Below are 14941 nucleotides of genomic sequence, written 5' to 3'. Positions count from 1 at the left end.
ACCGATCAGATGGATATACTAAGCTCTTAACCCATTCTGACCTGAGATCAGATTCTATAAAAGTCTTCTACATCCTGACAGTTTTCTGAAAAAGCTATGTTTCTATGTCAGTGGTTCTTCGATTTAAAAAAAATAGCAGACAAGCTCGTAGCATAACATAACGCCAACACCAAAAGATGCCTCTCGTTTAAAATATAAACGCGAGGGATTATTGAGCGACTTTATCGCAATCATAGCGAAGTAAAGCAAGCAACATTATTCCTCCCGATTTTTTTTTCCTAACAGAAAAAAAACCATTCAGACATTTACGCGAAATAATCGCGACCATCTCATCTAAAATCGCGAACAACAGGCGATGATGTAATACTTTGTTTTACGCAGTGTTGTTTTCTTCGACTACCGTTTTTCCACTGACAAAAACGAATGGAAACTAAATGAAAACTAAGCTATGACTAAAACTAAGACTAAATATAGTAATATACTGACAATTTCGTCGACAAATAAAAACTAGACTAAAATGTTAGGAAGGGCCTAGTAAACAAGAGATCCACTATAAGTCATTTTACTCTTGGTTGCATGCTGATCTACAAGCTCACAACGCGTCACGTTGCGACGCGTTGTGAGCTTGTAGATCGGCTATTTTCAGCAAGTGTAAAAAAAACACTCATCACGACGGCATCAAGGCCCACCAAAACACATTTTAGTCGAACTAAATCACCTGTAGATTTAGTCGACTATAATCTTATGACATTTAGTCGACTAAAACTAGACTAACACTAAGACATTTCCCGGTGACTAAGATGTGACTAAAACTAAATTAAGTTTCAGTCCAAAGACTAAATGACTAAACTAAAGTAGAAATTTGCTGCCAAAAACAACACTGGTTACTTTCACGCACCTATAGATAGATATATGCACCAAAGGCGCCCAGCCCACATGGACTTACAGGACACACCATATCATTGCTTCAATATTGCATTGTGTACAAGAAACAGATCTGTTTTGTTGTTATTCCGTTTTTCTTCTTTTTCTTTTACACAAACAAAACATTCTGCCTTATTTCCCACGCCCTGCATAAAAAGTCTGCCAAAGCAAAAATACCTTTCCTAAAACAAAATTCCAGTTTTTCATAGTCCTCCAACCAGAAAAAGTCAGCACAGATGGTTGTCATTTTACAAAATAATACATTCTTCATATAATGGGCAGTAAAACAAAAAATTAATTTCATTTTCAATTTCTTTCAAATCACACACTAGACACACTCTGTCCTCCTCAGGAGTACCAATGAATCTACCCGTTTCTAAAGCTAATGGTGAGGTCCCAGAATGCAGCTGTGCACAAAAAGATCTCTGACTCTTGGATATATTTTGTGTAACATACCTCCTACGCCGCTGTCTGCTTGGTAGCGGGGCGCCTCTGAGCTCTGGCCTCGTAGGAACTGGACCTGGAGCTGCTGGAAGGAGTTGGGGGGAACGGGGTGGTGGTGGTGGGACGGCGCCGGTCCGTTGGGGACCCCCGGCTGGCGGGCGCTCGCGGGAGCGAGGCCGGGCGAGGCGCTGGGCGGAGCGCTGGGCAGGAGGGGGGCGCGCGGAGGAGACGAAGGGAGGTGGAAGGGAGGAGCTCCGGCGTGGTGCTGGGGGTGGGGCTGGTCGCCTGGATGAGGAGATGATGGGAGAGGGGCCGAAGGGTGGAGGTGGTGGTGGGGGTGGTAGCTCTGGAGGAGGTGGGGGGGGCGAGGTCTGTGGAAACAATGACAGTTTATTCATTTATTAGATTTATTTTCTGTCATCACTTGGTATTACAAAGCTCAGTGATCTGTATATTGACAAAGTATTTGCCTCCTTTCAACAGCTGTCTGGGAAATATTCCCTTTCAAATCAACACTTCTTTCGATATCTTCAGATTCGCAGTTTTGTGCGTAGCCTTAACCCTGTATTTCCAAACCTTCCAGAGGCCACTGTGGTTGATTCCTTCTTAACTCCATTGTCGAGCACGAAGGGCCTAATATCGGTTATGTACAATTGTATTTTTTCTTTGCGGCCTACTTCAATAGAAAATATTAAGAACGGGTGGGAAGAGGACTTGGGAGAAGAAATCTCAGACGATGATTGGGAAGATTTATTTTCTATTAGTGCTTTTATGGGTCTATACATACAAGCTCACAACGTGGTGCAAAGCGCCACGTATGAGCTTGTAGATCTGCTTTTTTATTTATTAGATTTATTTTCTATTAGCGATTTTATCGGTCCCTCAAGTTTTTTTTGTTGGTTTTCCTACATTTGGTTTTTAATTATTTTAAAATAATAATAAAATAAAACATTCCCACAAAAAGCAAACCGTTCATGAATTAACAAAGTCCAGGTGATTTTATTTTCAGTAACGTCACGAAGAAAAATGTAAGAAATTCCATACATTAGAACAAATATTTAAGAAGTAGTGGAAAATAGCCGATCTACAAGCTCACAACGTGGTGCAAAGCGCCACGTATGAGCTTGTAGATCTGCTTTTTTTCCCCCACTAGTTTGGGTCCCGGGCGAATATCTATAATTTCTGTTTTGGGTCACGGGCTAAAACGTTTAGAACAAGGATTCAAAGGAAAAGCAGCAAAAGAAAGCAAAATCTGAATACAATGATGATAGTCAGAGAGATGAAACTAATTATGAATTAGAAGAACTGTGATATAATAGGCCAATAGACTTGAGATTAGTGATGCACCGAATATTCGGCCGCAGAAAATATTCGGCCGAAAATGGCTAAAAATGTATTTTCGGCCTATTCGGTTTCGGCCCGAATAGGCAGAAAATATATCACTGAATAGTGTATGCAATTAATGCATTCAAAAGAGCTGAATAAATGTTTTATGGACCCATAATAGTGATTATTATTCAAGTTAAGTTTTGCCAAAACCATTTATTTTGCCATAAATCAGGTAGCTTTAAGGTACGGCCATGACAGCAATGGTAGGAAAAAAGATATATAATATTAATCATATTCGGATATTCGGTATTCGGCCAACTGTTTCCTATATTCGGTATTCGGTTTCGGCCAAGAACTTCCCTTTCGGTGCATCCTTACTTGAGATAAAACACTTGACATGGGATCGGCAAGTACATTTTTCTAAGCCAGGCCAATCGTTTTCCTATAGGCCATTCGATGGGAACAACTAATTTAAGAACTGGAATATGTGACAAACCACCTTATATACAAAAACGGTAAAAGCGTTATTCGTGTTCCGGGTTAGCCGAGTCAGTAAAGAACTCGTCTTTCGACCGCCAAAGGTCATGGGTTCGAACCCGGGCACCGCTGACCCACCGCCGACAAGCTCGTAGCGAGCTTGTAGATCTGCTATTTTTTTTTTAATCTTCAAAATGTCACACAAATCTTTGAATGCATATTCTTTCACAGCGAACGTTTTAACTCAAATCTTTGCTTCTGGGGGGGGGGGGTTCCTGGAATAACATATTTTCAGATGGGGGGGGTCTGAAAAAAAACATTATTTTTGGGGGTCCTTGCCGTGAAATATTGAGCACCACTGATATAGAAAGATACCGGTAGGTATTTCTGAAAACTGTCAGGATTTAAAAGACATTTAAAGCCTATAAACGGGCTACACTAACGCAGAACGAAACAATTTGAAACCCGATAAATCGTCGATGGCAATTATTATTTATTTGTACGACAACAACGCATGACGGCGTACAGACAGACAGACCTACCCCGTTTACAGACCCAAGCGGAAAACGGTTTTGCGCCGCGGACAGAAGAAGCTTTTTTCCATCCGCCAGCTGTCTAAAAACCCGGTTTTTCGGCTGTCCGCAGTGCGCAGCTCTTTCGATAGTGTGGCAGTAACCCCTACCCTACCTGTAGTTCTAATTCCTCCTACCTGTAGTTGTAATGTTCCCTGGGTGGCCCTCCTCAGTACCCCTAACCCTACCTGTAGTTCTAATTCTTCCTACCTGTAGTTGTAATGTTCCCTGGGTGGCCCTCCTCAGTACCCCTACCCTACCTGTAGTTCTAATTCTTCCTACCTGTAGTTGTAATGTTCCCTGGGTGGCCCTCCTCTTCCTCTGCTCATAGCGCAGGAAGCAGGGGAGGGGGGAAGCGGGGCCTGTGTCCTCTGGATGCGTGTGTGTGTGCGCGGTGTCCCGTCGTGGGGCGGTGCAGAGACGTCCCGGGAGGAGAGGAGAGACGGACAGAGGAGGCGAGGGCAGCAGGGAGGCACCTGGAGACAGGAGACAAGGTGACCACAGGAGACAGGAGACAAGGAGACAAGCACCGTTTGTTTTTTAACTCATTTTGACCCGATTCTAAAAATGTCTTGACAGTTTTCTGAAAAAGCTGTGTTTCTATGTCAGTCGTTCTTTGATTTTTTTCAAAAATAGCAGACCTACGAGCAGACCAGACCTACGAGCTTGTAGATCTGCTATAAAAGGGACGGTTTGTTATGTCTTGTAGGACCCGTGGTGGTTTATATTGTTGAGGGGCACTAGCCCCTCCTATGTCCAGCTTTGTCTGATATATAGGCCTAGTATACACCCTACACGCGTAAGTGGTTAAAAAAAGAAAGTCGAACAAGGGGCTAAATATGGTCCAAGCGGATATATCGGTCAGGCTCTGATTGTAAATAGCCGTCGGTAAACTACGGCTCCGTGTTCACCAGAACAGTACGTTTCACTTTTTTTTTAATTTGACACTCCGGAGGATTCGCGATGGGACCAGATATAAGAATAGAATGGATGGAGAGAGAGAGAGATGGAGAGGAGACATTGGTTTGGTTGTGTGTGTGTGTGTGTGTGTGTGTGTGTGTGTGTGTGTGTGTGTGTGTGTGTGTGTGTGTGCGAGTGTGAGACAGGGTGACAGAGTGACTCTGAAACTCAATCCCAGGGTAAAAGGCTGACACATTAATAATTCAGCTTCTTGTGACCATTCTGTTTTATTTCTGGCCTTACAGAATAATCTCTGCTCCTCGGATCCATAGAGAGAGAGAGAGAGAGAGAGAGAGACAGAGAGCGAGAGAGAGAGAGACAGAGAGAGAGAGAGAGAGAGAGAGAGAGACAGAGAGAGCAAACCGGAGATGTTCGTGCAGATGGGAGGGCTGCATTTTAAGGACACAGACAAGGTCGTTCCCGACTAACTGAAGACTGACTGATTGACTCAATCATCCACTGGTTCAACACCAACGCCGGCCGCAGCGCTCAATAACATTCAAAGGGATAAAGTGGTCAAACTCATCCTAACAGGACTCTATGAAATAAACTCATCCCAACAGGACTCTATGAAATAAACTCATCCTAACAGGACTCTATGAAATAAACTCATCCTAACAGGACTCTATGAAATAAACTCATCCTAACAGGACTCTATGAAATAAACTCATCCTAACAGGACTCTATGAAATAAACTCATCCCAACAGGACTCTATGAAATAAACTCATCCTAACAGGACTCTATGAAATAAACTCATCCTAACAGGACTCTATGAAATAAACTCATCCTAACAGGACTCTATGAAATAAACTCATCCTAACAGGACTCTATGAAATAAACTCATCCTAACAGGACTCTATGAAATAAACTCATCCTAACAGGACTCTATGAAATAAACTCATCCTAACAGGACTCTATGAAATAAACTCATCCTAACAGGACTCTATGAAATAAACTCATCCTAACAGGACTCTATGAAATAAACTCATCCCAACAGGACTCTATGAAATAAACTCAGGAGTGCAGGACTCAATGGGCTGTATTTTGCGTGTCTTAAGTACCAGGTCTTATTCCCTAACTTGAGTAAACTAAAGACCTGGTGGCGTGATCAATGCCATTAAGGCTATTCTGAGTGGCCAGAGAGCATTGATCACGCCTCCAGGTCTTTAGTTTACTCAAGTTAGGGAATAAGACCTGGTACTTTAGACACGCAAAATACAGCCCTATGAAATAAACCCAACCTTTCAACATGTAGAACCTTTGATCTATTCATTCATGTTTAACCCGTTCTGGACGTTATTTTTTTTAAGTATTACGTTATATTTTAGCTATATAAAGTTTTTAGTTTCTAAACTTTCTGGATCAATGCCAGGGCAGGTCCATTAGGACACCTAGTGGTTGGATTCGGTGTTACCGTTTTTACCGGTGTTGAGAAGCACGGTGGAAACGGTGGGAAGACCTCTCTGTCTCGCTCTTCGCACCACGGCGGGTGGGTGGTGGTGGGTGCTGAGAAACGTGCTCCGTCTCTTGTGAGATCGAATGAATGATTCATACTTTTCCACCTCTCATTGCATAGCTACATTTTTTAATAAGGTTAGGTAATGATTTTACTAAATGTCCGGGTCTATTAATTGAAATATTACGGGGAACAGGTCGGACATGCCTCGCTTTGATCATATGCTGCGAACAAACGTTTACCGTGGCATGAAGTGGGAAATGATGATCAAACTCATCTCTTATCTACGCAGACTCAGACTCAGAATAGCAGCCTAACACTTTTGTGATGTTTTTGTAGAGTAAAAGTAAAATAAAAATAAAAAAGGCACCGAAATATGACACGGCCGTTTTACCCCTGAGGGAAACTCACTTTTTGTAGGTCGCATTCTTGGTTGTAAAGTAAAGTCATTACCGCGTGGAAGGAGCGCCCCTTTCAGCTCGACCTACATTATCATTTTGACTCCATTAAAGTGACGTCGTCGTGCGTTTGTGTGCGTTGTGTTTCCGTTCAGCATTCTGCCGAGTCGTCTTCACTTCAGAAAGCAAAAAGGAACTCGGGGACGCAACTTGAAGCTGCAGCTTTAAATCTGCAGATGGCTCATTGTCTCGGATGTCGTGAGGCCAGTTACAGAGGCCCCAACACCATGCCAGGCCAGTTACAGAGGCCCCAACACCATGCTAGGCCAGTTACAGAGGCCCCAACACCATGCCAGGCCAGTTACAGGGGCCCCAACACCATGCCAGGCCAGTTACAGAGGCCCCAACACCATGCTAGGCCAGTTACAGAGGCCCCAACACCATGCCAGGCCAGTTACAGAGGCCCCAACACCATGCTAGGCCAGTTACAGAGGCCCCAACACCATGCTAGGCCAGTTACAGAGGCCCCAACACCATGCCAGGCCAGTTACAGAGGCCCCAACACCATGCTAGGCCAGTTACAGAGGCCCCAACACCATGCCAGGCCAGTTACAGGGGCCCCAACACCATGCTAGGCCAGTTACAGAGGCCCCAACACCATGCCAGGCCAGTTACAGAGGCCCCAACACCATGCTAGGCCAGTTACAGAGGCCCCAACACCATGCTAGGCCAGTTACAGAGGCCCCAACACCATGCCAGGCCAGTTACAGAGGCCCCAACACCATGCCAGGCCAGTTACATAGGCCCCAACACCATGCCAGGCCAGTTACAGAGGCCCCAACACCATGCTAGGCCAGTTACAGAGGCCCCAACACCATGCTAGGCCAGTTACAGAGGCCCAAACACCATGCTAGGCCAGTTACAGAGGCCACAACACCATGCCAGGCCAGTTACAGGGGCCCCAACACCATACCAGGCCAGTTACAGAGGCCCCAATACCATGCGAGGCCAGTTACAGAGGCCCCAACACCATGCCAGGCCAGTTACAGAGGCCCCAAACACCATGCCAGGCCAGTTACAGAGGCCCCAACATCATGCTAGGCCAGTTACAGAGGCCCCAACACCATACCAGGCCAGTTACAGAGGCCCCAACACCATGCCAGGCCAGTTACAGAGGCCCCAAACACCATGCCAGGCCAGTTACAGAGGCCCCAACACCATGCTAGGCCAGTTACAGAGGCCCCAACACCATGCCAGGCCAGTTACAGAGGCCCCAACACCATGCTAGGCCAGTTACAGAGGCCCCAACACCATGCCAGGCCAGTTACAGAGGCCCCAACACCATGCTAGGCCAGTTACAGAGGCCCCAACACCATGCCAGGCCAGTTACAGAGGGCCCCAACACCATGCCAGGCCCTGGATACCCAACTCCCCTCCGGTACATTTCATTAAATGGATCAGGTTGAATCACCTGGATATCCAACTCCCCTCCGGTACAACCTCTGCCAGCATATAGTGTGTCATATTTGACAACAGTCCAGAGTAACAACCTGTCAATAATGTCCTGTCATCACTGAGACCGACAACATACTGACACCCAATACTGAGCCAGAGTCCAACTGGCTGCTCTCTCTCTGTCTGTCTCTGCATACAGCAAACCCACACAACGCAACACAACACAACACAGCGCAACGCACCACAGCACCACAGCACCACAACGCAACGCAACGCAACGCAACACAACACAACACAACACAACACAGCGCACCACAACGCAACGCAACACAACACAACACAGCGCACCACAACGCAACGTACCGCAACGCAACGCAACACAACTGAGCTAAAAACGTTCGCTCTGAAAGAATATATATTCAAAGATGTGTGCCACATTTTCACAATTTTTCAAAAATAGCACACCTACCGAACCCCGAACCCCCCCCCCCCATATTCCAGGGAACCCCCCCAGAACCATAGATATGAGTTAAAAACGTTTGCTGTGAAAGAATATTTTTAGGCTATTGAAAAGATTTCCACACGTTTTCACGATTTTTCTAAAAATAGCAGATCCACAAGGTCGTAGCGCAGCACTCTGTGCCCTTGCTATAAGCTTGTATATCTCCGGAGTGGAGCTGTCAAAAATCCTATGTTAAATAAGCTGCCGCTGTGCCACAACAAACGCATGTCCAAACGAACGAACCGTAATCTACTAACGTCAGATTAACACACACAAGTGTTATTAGTCGAGTTGTCTAATAAAGTGCTTCTGCATTGTAACAGTGTGTCAGTCATCGTAATCCCATGTAGTTTATTTAATCCACCACCACGGCACAGAGAGATAACTGTTGTTCCCCCCTCCCCCCCCACAAAGTGTCAATGTGCACGTGCGTGCGTGCGTGTGTGCAGCACGGTACAGGCAGGACCAGTTTCACTTTGCAGGTTGGAAATCCGGTAGAGAGGGGGATACGGAAATGGACGTCTATCTGTGCCTTAAAGAACCTTTTGTCCCAACCCTTTGGTGTGGTCTGGGCTTAAGGATACAGGCTATATTGCATCACTGTTCTTGAATGATAATCTTGTTTCTCGTGTCGTGTATGCCTCAAATACAAAACGGATCGAATTCAGGTTTGTAGCCCATCAATCTGATCTCTTATCAAACAGCCCACCCATCTGATCTCTTATCAAATAGACCATCAATCTGATCTCTTATCAAATAGACCATCAATCTGATCTGTTATCAAACAGCCCATCAATCTGATCTCTTATCAAATAGACCATCAATCTGATCTCTTATCAAATAGACCATCAATCTGATCTCTTATCAAATAGACCATCAATCTGATCTGTTATCAAACAGCCCATCAATCTGATCTCTTATCAAATAGACCATCAATCTGATCTCTTATCAAATAGACCATCAATCTGATCTCTTATCAAATAGACCATCAATCTGATCTCTTATCAAATAGACCATCAATCTGATCTGTTATCAAACAGCCCATCAATCTGATCTCTTATCAAATAGACCATCAATCTGATCTCTTATCAAATAGACCACCCATCTGATCTCTTATCAAATAGCCCACCCATCTGATCTCTTATAAAATAGCCCATCAATCTGATCTCTTATCAAATAGACCATCTACAAGTGTACAAATAACGCATCACACGTGCATGCAACACTTAGATCTGTGATATCACTGACCGCTCCGACTGAAAACACAAGTTCAATTATTTATTATAGATAAAATATACTCTGACAGTTTCTAACTTAACTGATATCAGATCTATGACCCTAGCCATTACGTAGTCATAGCACTGTATAGTATAGTATAGTAGTTTATATGTATAGTTTCATTATATAGATATTCCACTGTTACGCCTTAGTTTATGCATGTTTCATGATAAGTTGATAACTACTTTTTATATACGTGATGTATTGCCATGCTTTTTTGTTCTTGCTTATTGTAAATGGCTCTGGATTAAGAAAGAGCGTCTGCTAAATGCCTAAATTGTAAATTGTATGACTGTCCAAACCAAGAGCATTACAGCCTGCACAAAATCTATTAAAATGATGTGTCATTTATTCTCAGTTGACCTGTGACTGACTGACTGCCTGGAATGCACTGGTTTGCAGATCAATATATCGAATCTATATCGACAGAATGGAGGATGAAGTGTAATTAATGACAGGATTATTAATCTCTAAATAGGGGGCGGGAAGGGAAGGGAAGTGGATCAGGAGGTAGAGAGAGAGAGGCCGCTTGGGAAAACGGAACGGAAAAGCTTCCTGCCCTGGTTCGATCTCCGGCTTCTTTAGACCCGAGGTCGATTCTACAAATGTTCTTCTAAATCATGACAGTTTCCTTGAAAAACCTCATGTTTCTGTGTCAGTGGTGATGTCGAGGACCCCTGGAATTATCTGTATTTGGCCAGCGACCTCCATCTGAAAATATGTTATGCTCCCAGAACCAAGGTACGAGTTAAAAACGTTTTGAAAAATATATATATTCCAAATTTGCGCCACATTTTCACGATTTTTCAAAAATAGCAGACCTACAAGCTCATAGCGTGCCACCGAGTGGCGCGCTATGAGCTTGTAGCTCATGTGGGCGATTTTGTGGGCGAAAAATGGCATCTACTTTACTCCCCAAAGGTAAATAAATGAGTTGTAATAATAGACATATTTGACGTATAGGCTACGTTTAAGAAAATATATACATTAAAGGACCACTTCACCACCTTTCAACCTATCTTCATATAACAGGTCCTCACTAATAATCATGATAAAATAAATTTTTCCCATCCACCAGTGACATCATCGTTAGGCAGATTTAAAAAAATATATATATATATTTAGATTTGAATTATCGTGAGAACGATGGCTTCCATTTTCACATTGCAATTTTTCAGGACTAGAAAGCCTGCAGTTTCTATTAGCTTGTATTCCCCATCGATGATGTCACTGGAAGACGGTTTCTGAACTGCCCACAGCCCTCCTATTCGACACAGACCAAGTAGAAAAGAAATTGCGCCGTTATTTTTCCAAGATTATTAGTGAGGACCTGTGTTGAAATGTGGTGAAGTGGTCCTTTAATGGCAATTATTTTTGTGACAATGAATCAACATAAATGTTGTCATTCTGCTCTGGAGAGCAGAATGAACAGGGAGGACTGTACAGTAGTTGTACCGAGCGTTGCGGTTGGTTGAACAGGGAGGATTGTAGTTGTACCGAGCGTTGCGGTTGGTTGAACAGTAATGGGGTACGACAGCGTGATCCCGGGCGCCTGTAGGGGTCACGCCGAGGCCTGGGGGGGTCAGCGACGTTGACCCTAATGCAGGTCAGCACTTCCACAGGAAGCATATGCCACCGTCACGCTCTGAACTTTAATATATCAGCCATTTTATTTTGTGGGAGAGATTATAATTTCTAAAAAAAAAAACGCCTTCTAAATCCTGACCTAAGGTTACATAAAGTTTATGCTGCTACATACTGTACCAGTGATGTAAATATGTTTTCAATGTAAATGGGTCCTGGGATGCAGGGATGGTATTTTACATGAGTCCTACTTCAACAAAGTTATGGGTCATATTTTGCCATTTTTACAAATTGCAGCATTTAACTCCCATTTAATTTTGATTATGATTATAATGTGGTTATATATTCATGTAGAAAACAGAAGAAATTATTATTATAACTAAAGCTAGCAAAATAAACTAGAATAAATTTTAAAAAACAGTACAGTATTGCATCTCGTGGATGCAGAGGTCGTTGTTTTATTGCGTCCCTTAACTATAAACTGCATTTTGGGATGCAAAGAAAATGCACCCTATTTTAATCTCTGCTGTACATATTACATAAACTCCCCCAAAAAGGGGTTCCCGTTCAGAAAGGTCAAAACACCAAAAAAAGGGTTCACCTCCTGAATGGGATAAACTAAATGAATTGTTTATATGTCATGCCCCAGGTGTGGAAAGACCTGCACACATAACCTTTTTTTTCCATAGGAACAGAATCCAATCTTTCTATTTACAGTAGAATCGCTGACACGGACGGACACGTCACTTCTCTGCCTCTCCAAAACGCTGATGAGAAATGATCAGGAAATGATAGCTGGTATTTGTGAATGGGACTAAAATGAGAAAGAAGAGGTGTTTGATTTCTTTCCCTTTTCTGAATAAGGTAGGCTACAGTATAGCTGCGTCATCACACACACACACACACACACACACAAATCCTAATGTGTGAATTTCTGAAACGGTGTGATGGGACGGGACTCGGGAGGCCCTCCTAAACAACTGAAATAACAAACGTGTAGTAAAATGATTATATTTTAGTAACAGTGTTTCTGCTTTTCTACATACTGCCAACCAGGTGAAAAAATAATCACAGACTGTGGCTTTAACCCATTCTGACCGGGAACCCATTTTGGTGTCAGCATCATGTTATGCTTTAGCTATTGAAAAATAGCAGATCTACAAGCTCATAGCGCGCCACTCGGTGTACCAGGAAGTTCCGTTAAAAGAAGGTATGGTAACACAGTCTCGATCAAGACTTCATTGTATCGTGAAGTATGACAACACATACATACTGTATTATTATTCCATGCAGTCTTATCCACTGCACAGTGAATACATATTATAGGTGTTTTATACACGAAACATTAAATGCTTTCTAGTAGTAATCGGCATATTATAATTCGCCACTTTGCTTAATGGTTTGATCACACATAACCCATTCTGAACGGGAACCCATTTTGGTGTTAAGCATCATGTTATGCTTTAGCTATTGAAAAATAGCAGATCTACAAGCTCATAGCGCGCCACCGAGTGGCGCGCTATGAGCTTGTAGGTCTGCTATTTTTGAAAAATCGAAGAAAGACTGACATTTTTAGAATCTGATCTCAGGTCAGAATGGGTTCATCAGACCAGTGTGTGTCCAGTGGAAACCTCGTATGAATCTGATCTCAGGTCAGAATGGGTTAACCTTTGGAGTGGGAACCTCTATGTAAAAGTTGATAGGTTGTCCATTGGTCTTTACGTGAAGTAAACACACGCTGTGAACATTATGCCCAAAATGGTTGGATATAGAGGGTTTTATAGCAATTGTATAAATATTAGTCATTCATTGCAAAATGCTCCAATAGTGTAGAAGTTACATTACATCAATTTCTAACAGCCTTGCACCAAGTAGCCTATAGTTTACATAGAGGTGCCCACTCTTCCTGTCGAAGATGAAATATAAGACTATTAAGATTGTATGGATGGACGTGTTGACAGTTTGACCACTCCAAATGCTCTAATCTTATACAATTAACCAAAACATTGCCCATGATCTGCAAACATATGGTAGGCTAATCCAGATGACTGTAATCCGTCATGGTGACTGACTGAGAACTTTAATCCATTCCATGCACACACACCTTCCTACTTTTAAGAACCAGAGAGAGAGAGAGAGAGAGAGAGAGAGAGAGAAATAAAGAGGTTATGTGCAGGTCTCTCACCCACAGCAGATTGCTTCTCCAGTCATCAAGACGACAGACAGTAAAGGATCGTCGCTGCCAACAGACACTGCCAACATCCTCTCGCGGCATCAATGAACTGAACGTACACTTTACGTACACTTTATCATAATAATAAACGGAGCCCTATCCTTACATCACACAGAAGAGAGACACAGAGCACTGTCCTTACATCACAGTAGAGAAACACGGATCACTGTCCTTACATCACACAGAACAGAAACAGAGTGATCGTGTTGAAACAGCAGCGCATGCATGTGGCTGTTTAACAGGGCCAGTAAGGTTTCGTTTTCCTTTCCCCTCAAATGTTTACTTTCCCTTTTCTGTCACGTGTGTGTGTGGCTGCCTGTTACGCGGACTCCGGTGACCCTGTGGAAACCTGCGACTACAGAGGCATTTCCTGTTCTATTATCTCTTTTTTTTTTATGATGCCGAGTCATGTATGCTTCGGCGCATGCCGGTGTCTCTCGCTGAAAATAGACGATCTTCAACTTCCACAACCACAGAGTTGTATATTCACACAAGTCACACAACAACACGTCACGACAAGCTTGTAGATCGGCTATTTTCGGCAGTTTAAGATCGAGGTTTCTGTTTATTATATTAAAGTTAGACAGATTAATTGGAATCTTAGTTGCTATAAATAATTGCAATGTTGGTCTGAATGAAATAAATTTAGCAATTACTACATTTAGCCTTAATATGTATTATGACTCGAAATCTCTTCATACATGCGCAGTGTTGGTACAACAGGCGATGTCAAAATGTGTTTGCCATCTTCTCATATGATGGAAACATTCCTCTGCACTTTACACAAGCATTTGTATTAAGTATATCACTACTACTACTACTGGGGAGAGACTTTTGCTCTATATATATATATATATACACTTGGTTGTTGACCTGGGATCCCTCAGGGCTCTATACTTGGCACGGTACCCTTTTCCACCTACTTCAAATCTCCTTAGCGAGAATAATAATTAAAAAAAACATTTGAAGGTTCACGAGCTTGTAGATCAGCTATTTTCGCTGATTGTTCACCCCTAGCCCATTCTGGGCGGGATTCGGGAACCCCTTTTGGTGTTTTAACTAAGCATTATTAGGTTATAGCTTTAGCTATTGAAAAATAGCAGATCTACAAGCTTGTAGGTCTGCTATTTATTTATTTTTATCGCGAAAATGCGACACAAATCTTTGAATATACAGAGATTAAAATGGGGTGAGGTTGGGGTAAGGTAACGCAATAAAACACCGACGTCTGCATCCACGGGATGCACTACTGTACCGTTTTTTATTCTGGTTTATTTTGCACCAACTTCTGGGGGAAAGTTTCTCCAGACTAGGTTTCATAGCGAAGT

At 43.0% G+C, this 14941-nt stretch overlaps 1 protein-coding gene across 1 annotated transcript in view; it reads right to left on the bottom strand.

Annotated features, from left to right (window-relative positions):
- The window catches only part of adar (adenosine deaminase RNA specific), a gene marked incomplete at its 3' end in the record, with an annotated part of 45605 nt that extends 31794 nt beyond the window's left edge, over nucleotides 1–13811 (bottom strand). Inside the window, exons 1-3 of the mRNA XM_080767325.1 lie at nucleotides 13566–13811; nucleotides 4029–4222; nucleotides 1381–1739 (exon numbers count right to left, since the gene is read on the bottom strand). Of these exons, the coding sequence (XP_080623451.1) occupies nucleotides 1381–1739; nucleotides 4029–4222; nucleotides 13566–13655 (643 nt within the window). The 5' untranslated portion in view covers nucleotides 13656–13811. The remainder of the gene's footprint in view (nucleotides 1–1380; nucleotides 1740–4028; nucleotides 4223–13565) is intronic.
- Nucleotides 13812–14941: the final 1130 nt, after the last annotated feature.

The sequence above is a fragment of the Protomyctophum bolini genome (genome assembly GCF_963924005.1).
Source record: "Protomyctophum bolini genome assembly, chromosome: 7".
Lineage (NCBI taxonomy): Eukaryota > Metazoa > Chordata > Actinopteri > Myctophiformes > Myctophidae > Protomyctophum > Protomyctophum bolini.
This window is presented reverse-complemented; position numbering and strand designations above follow the sequence as displayed.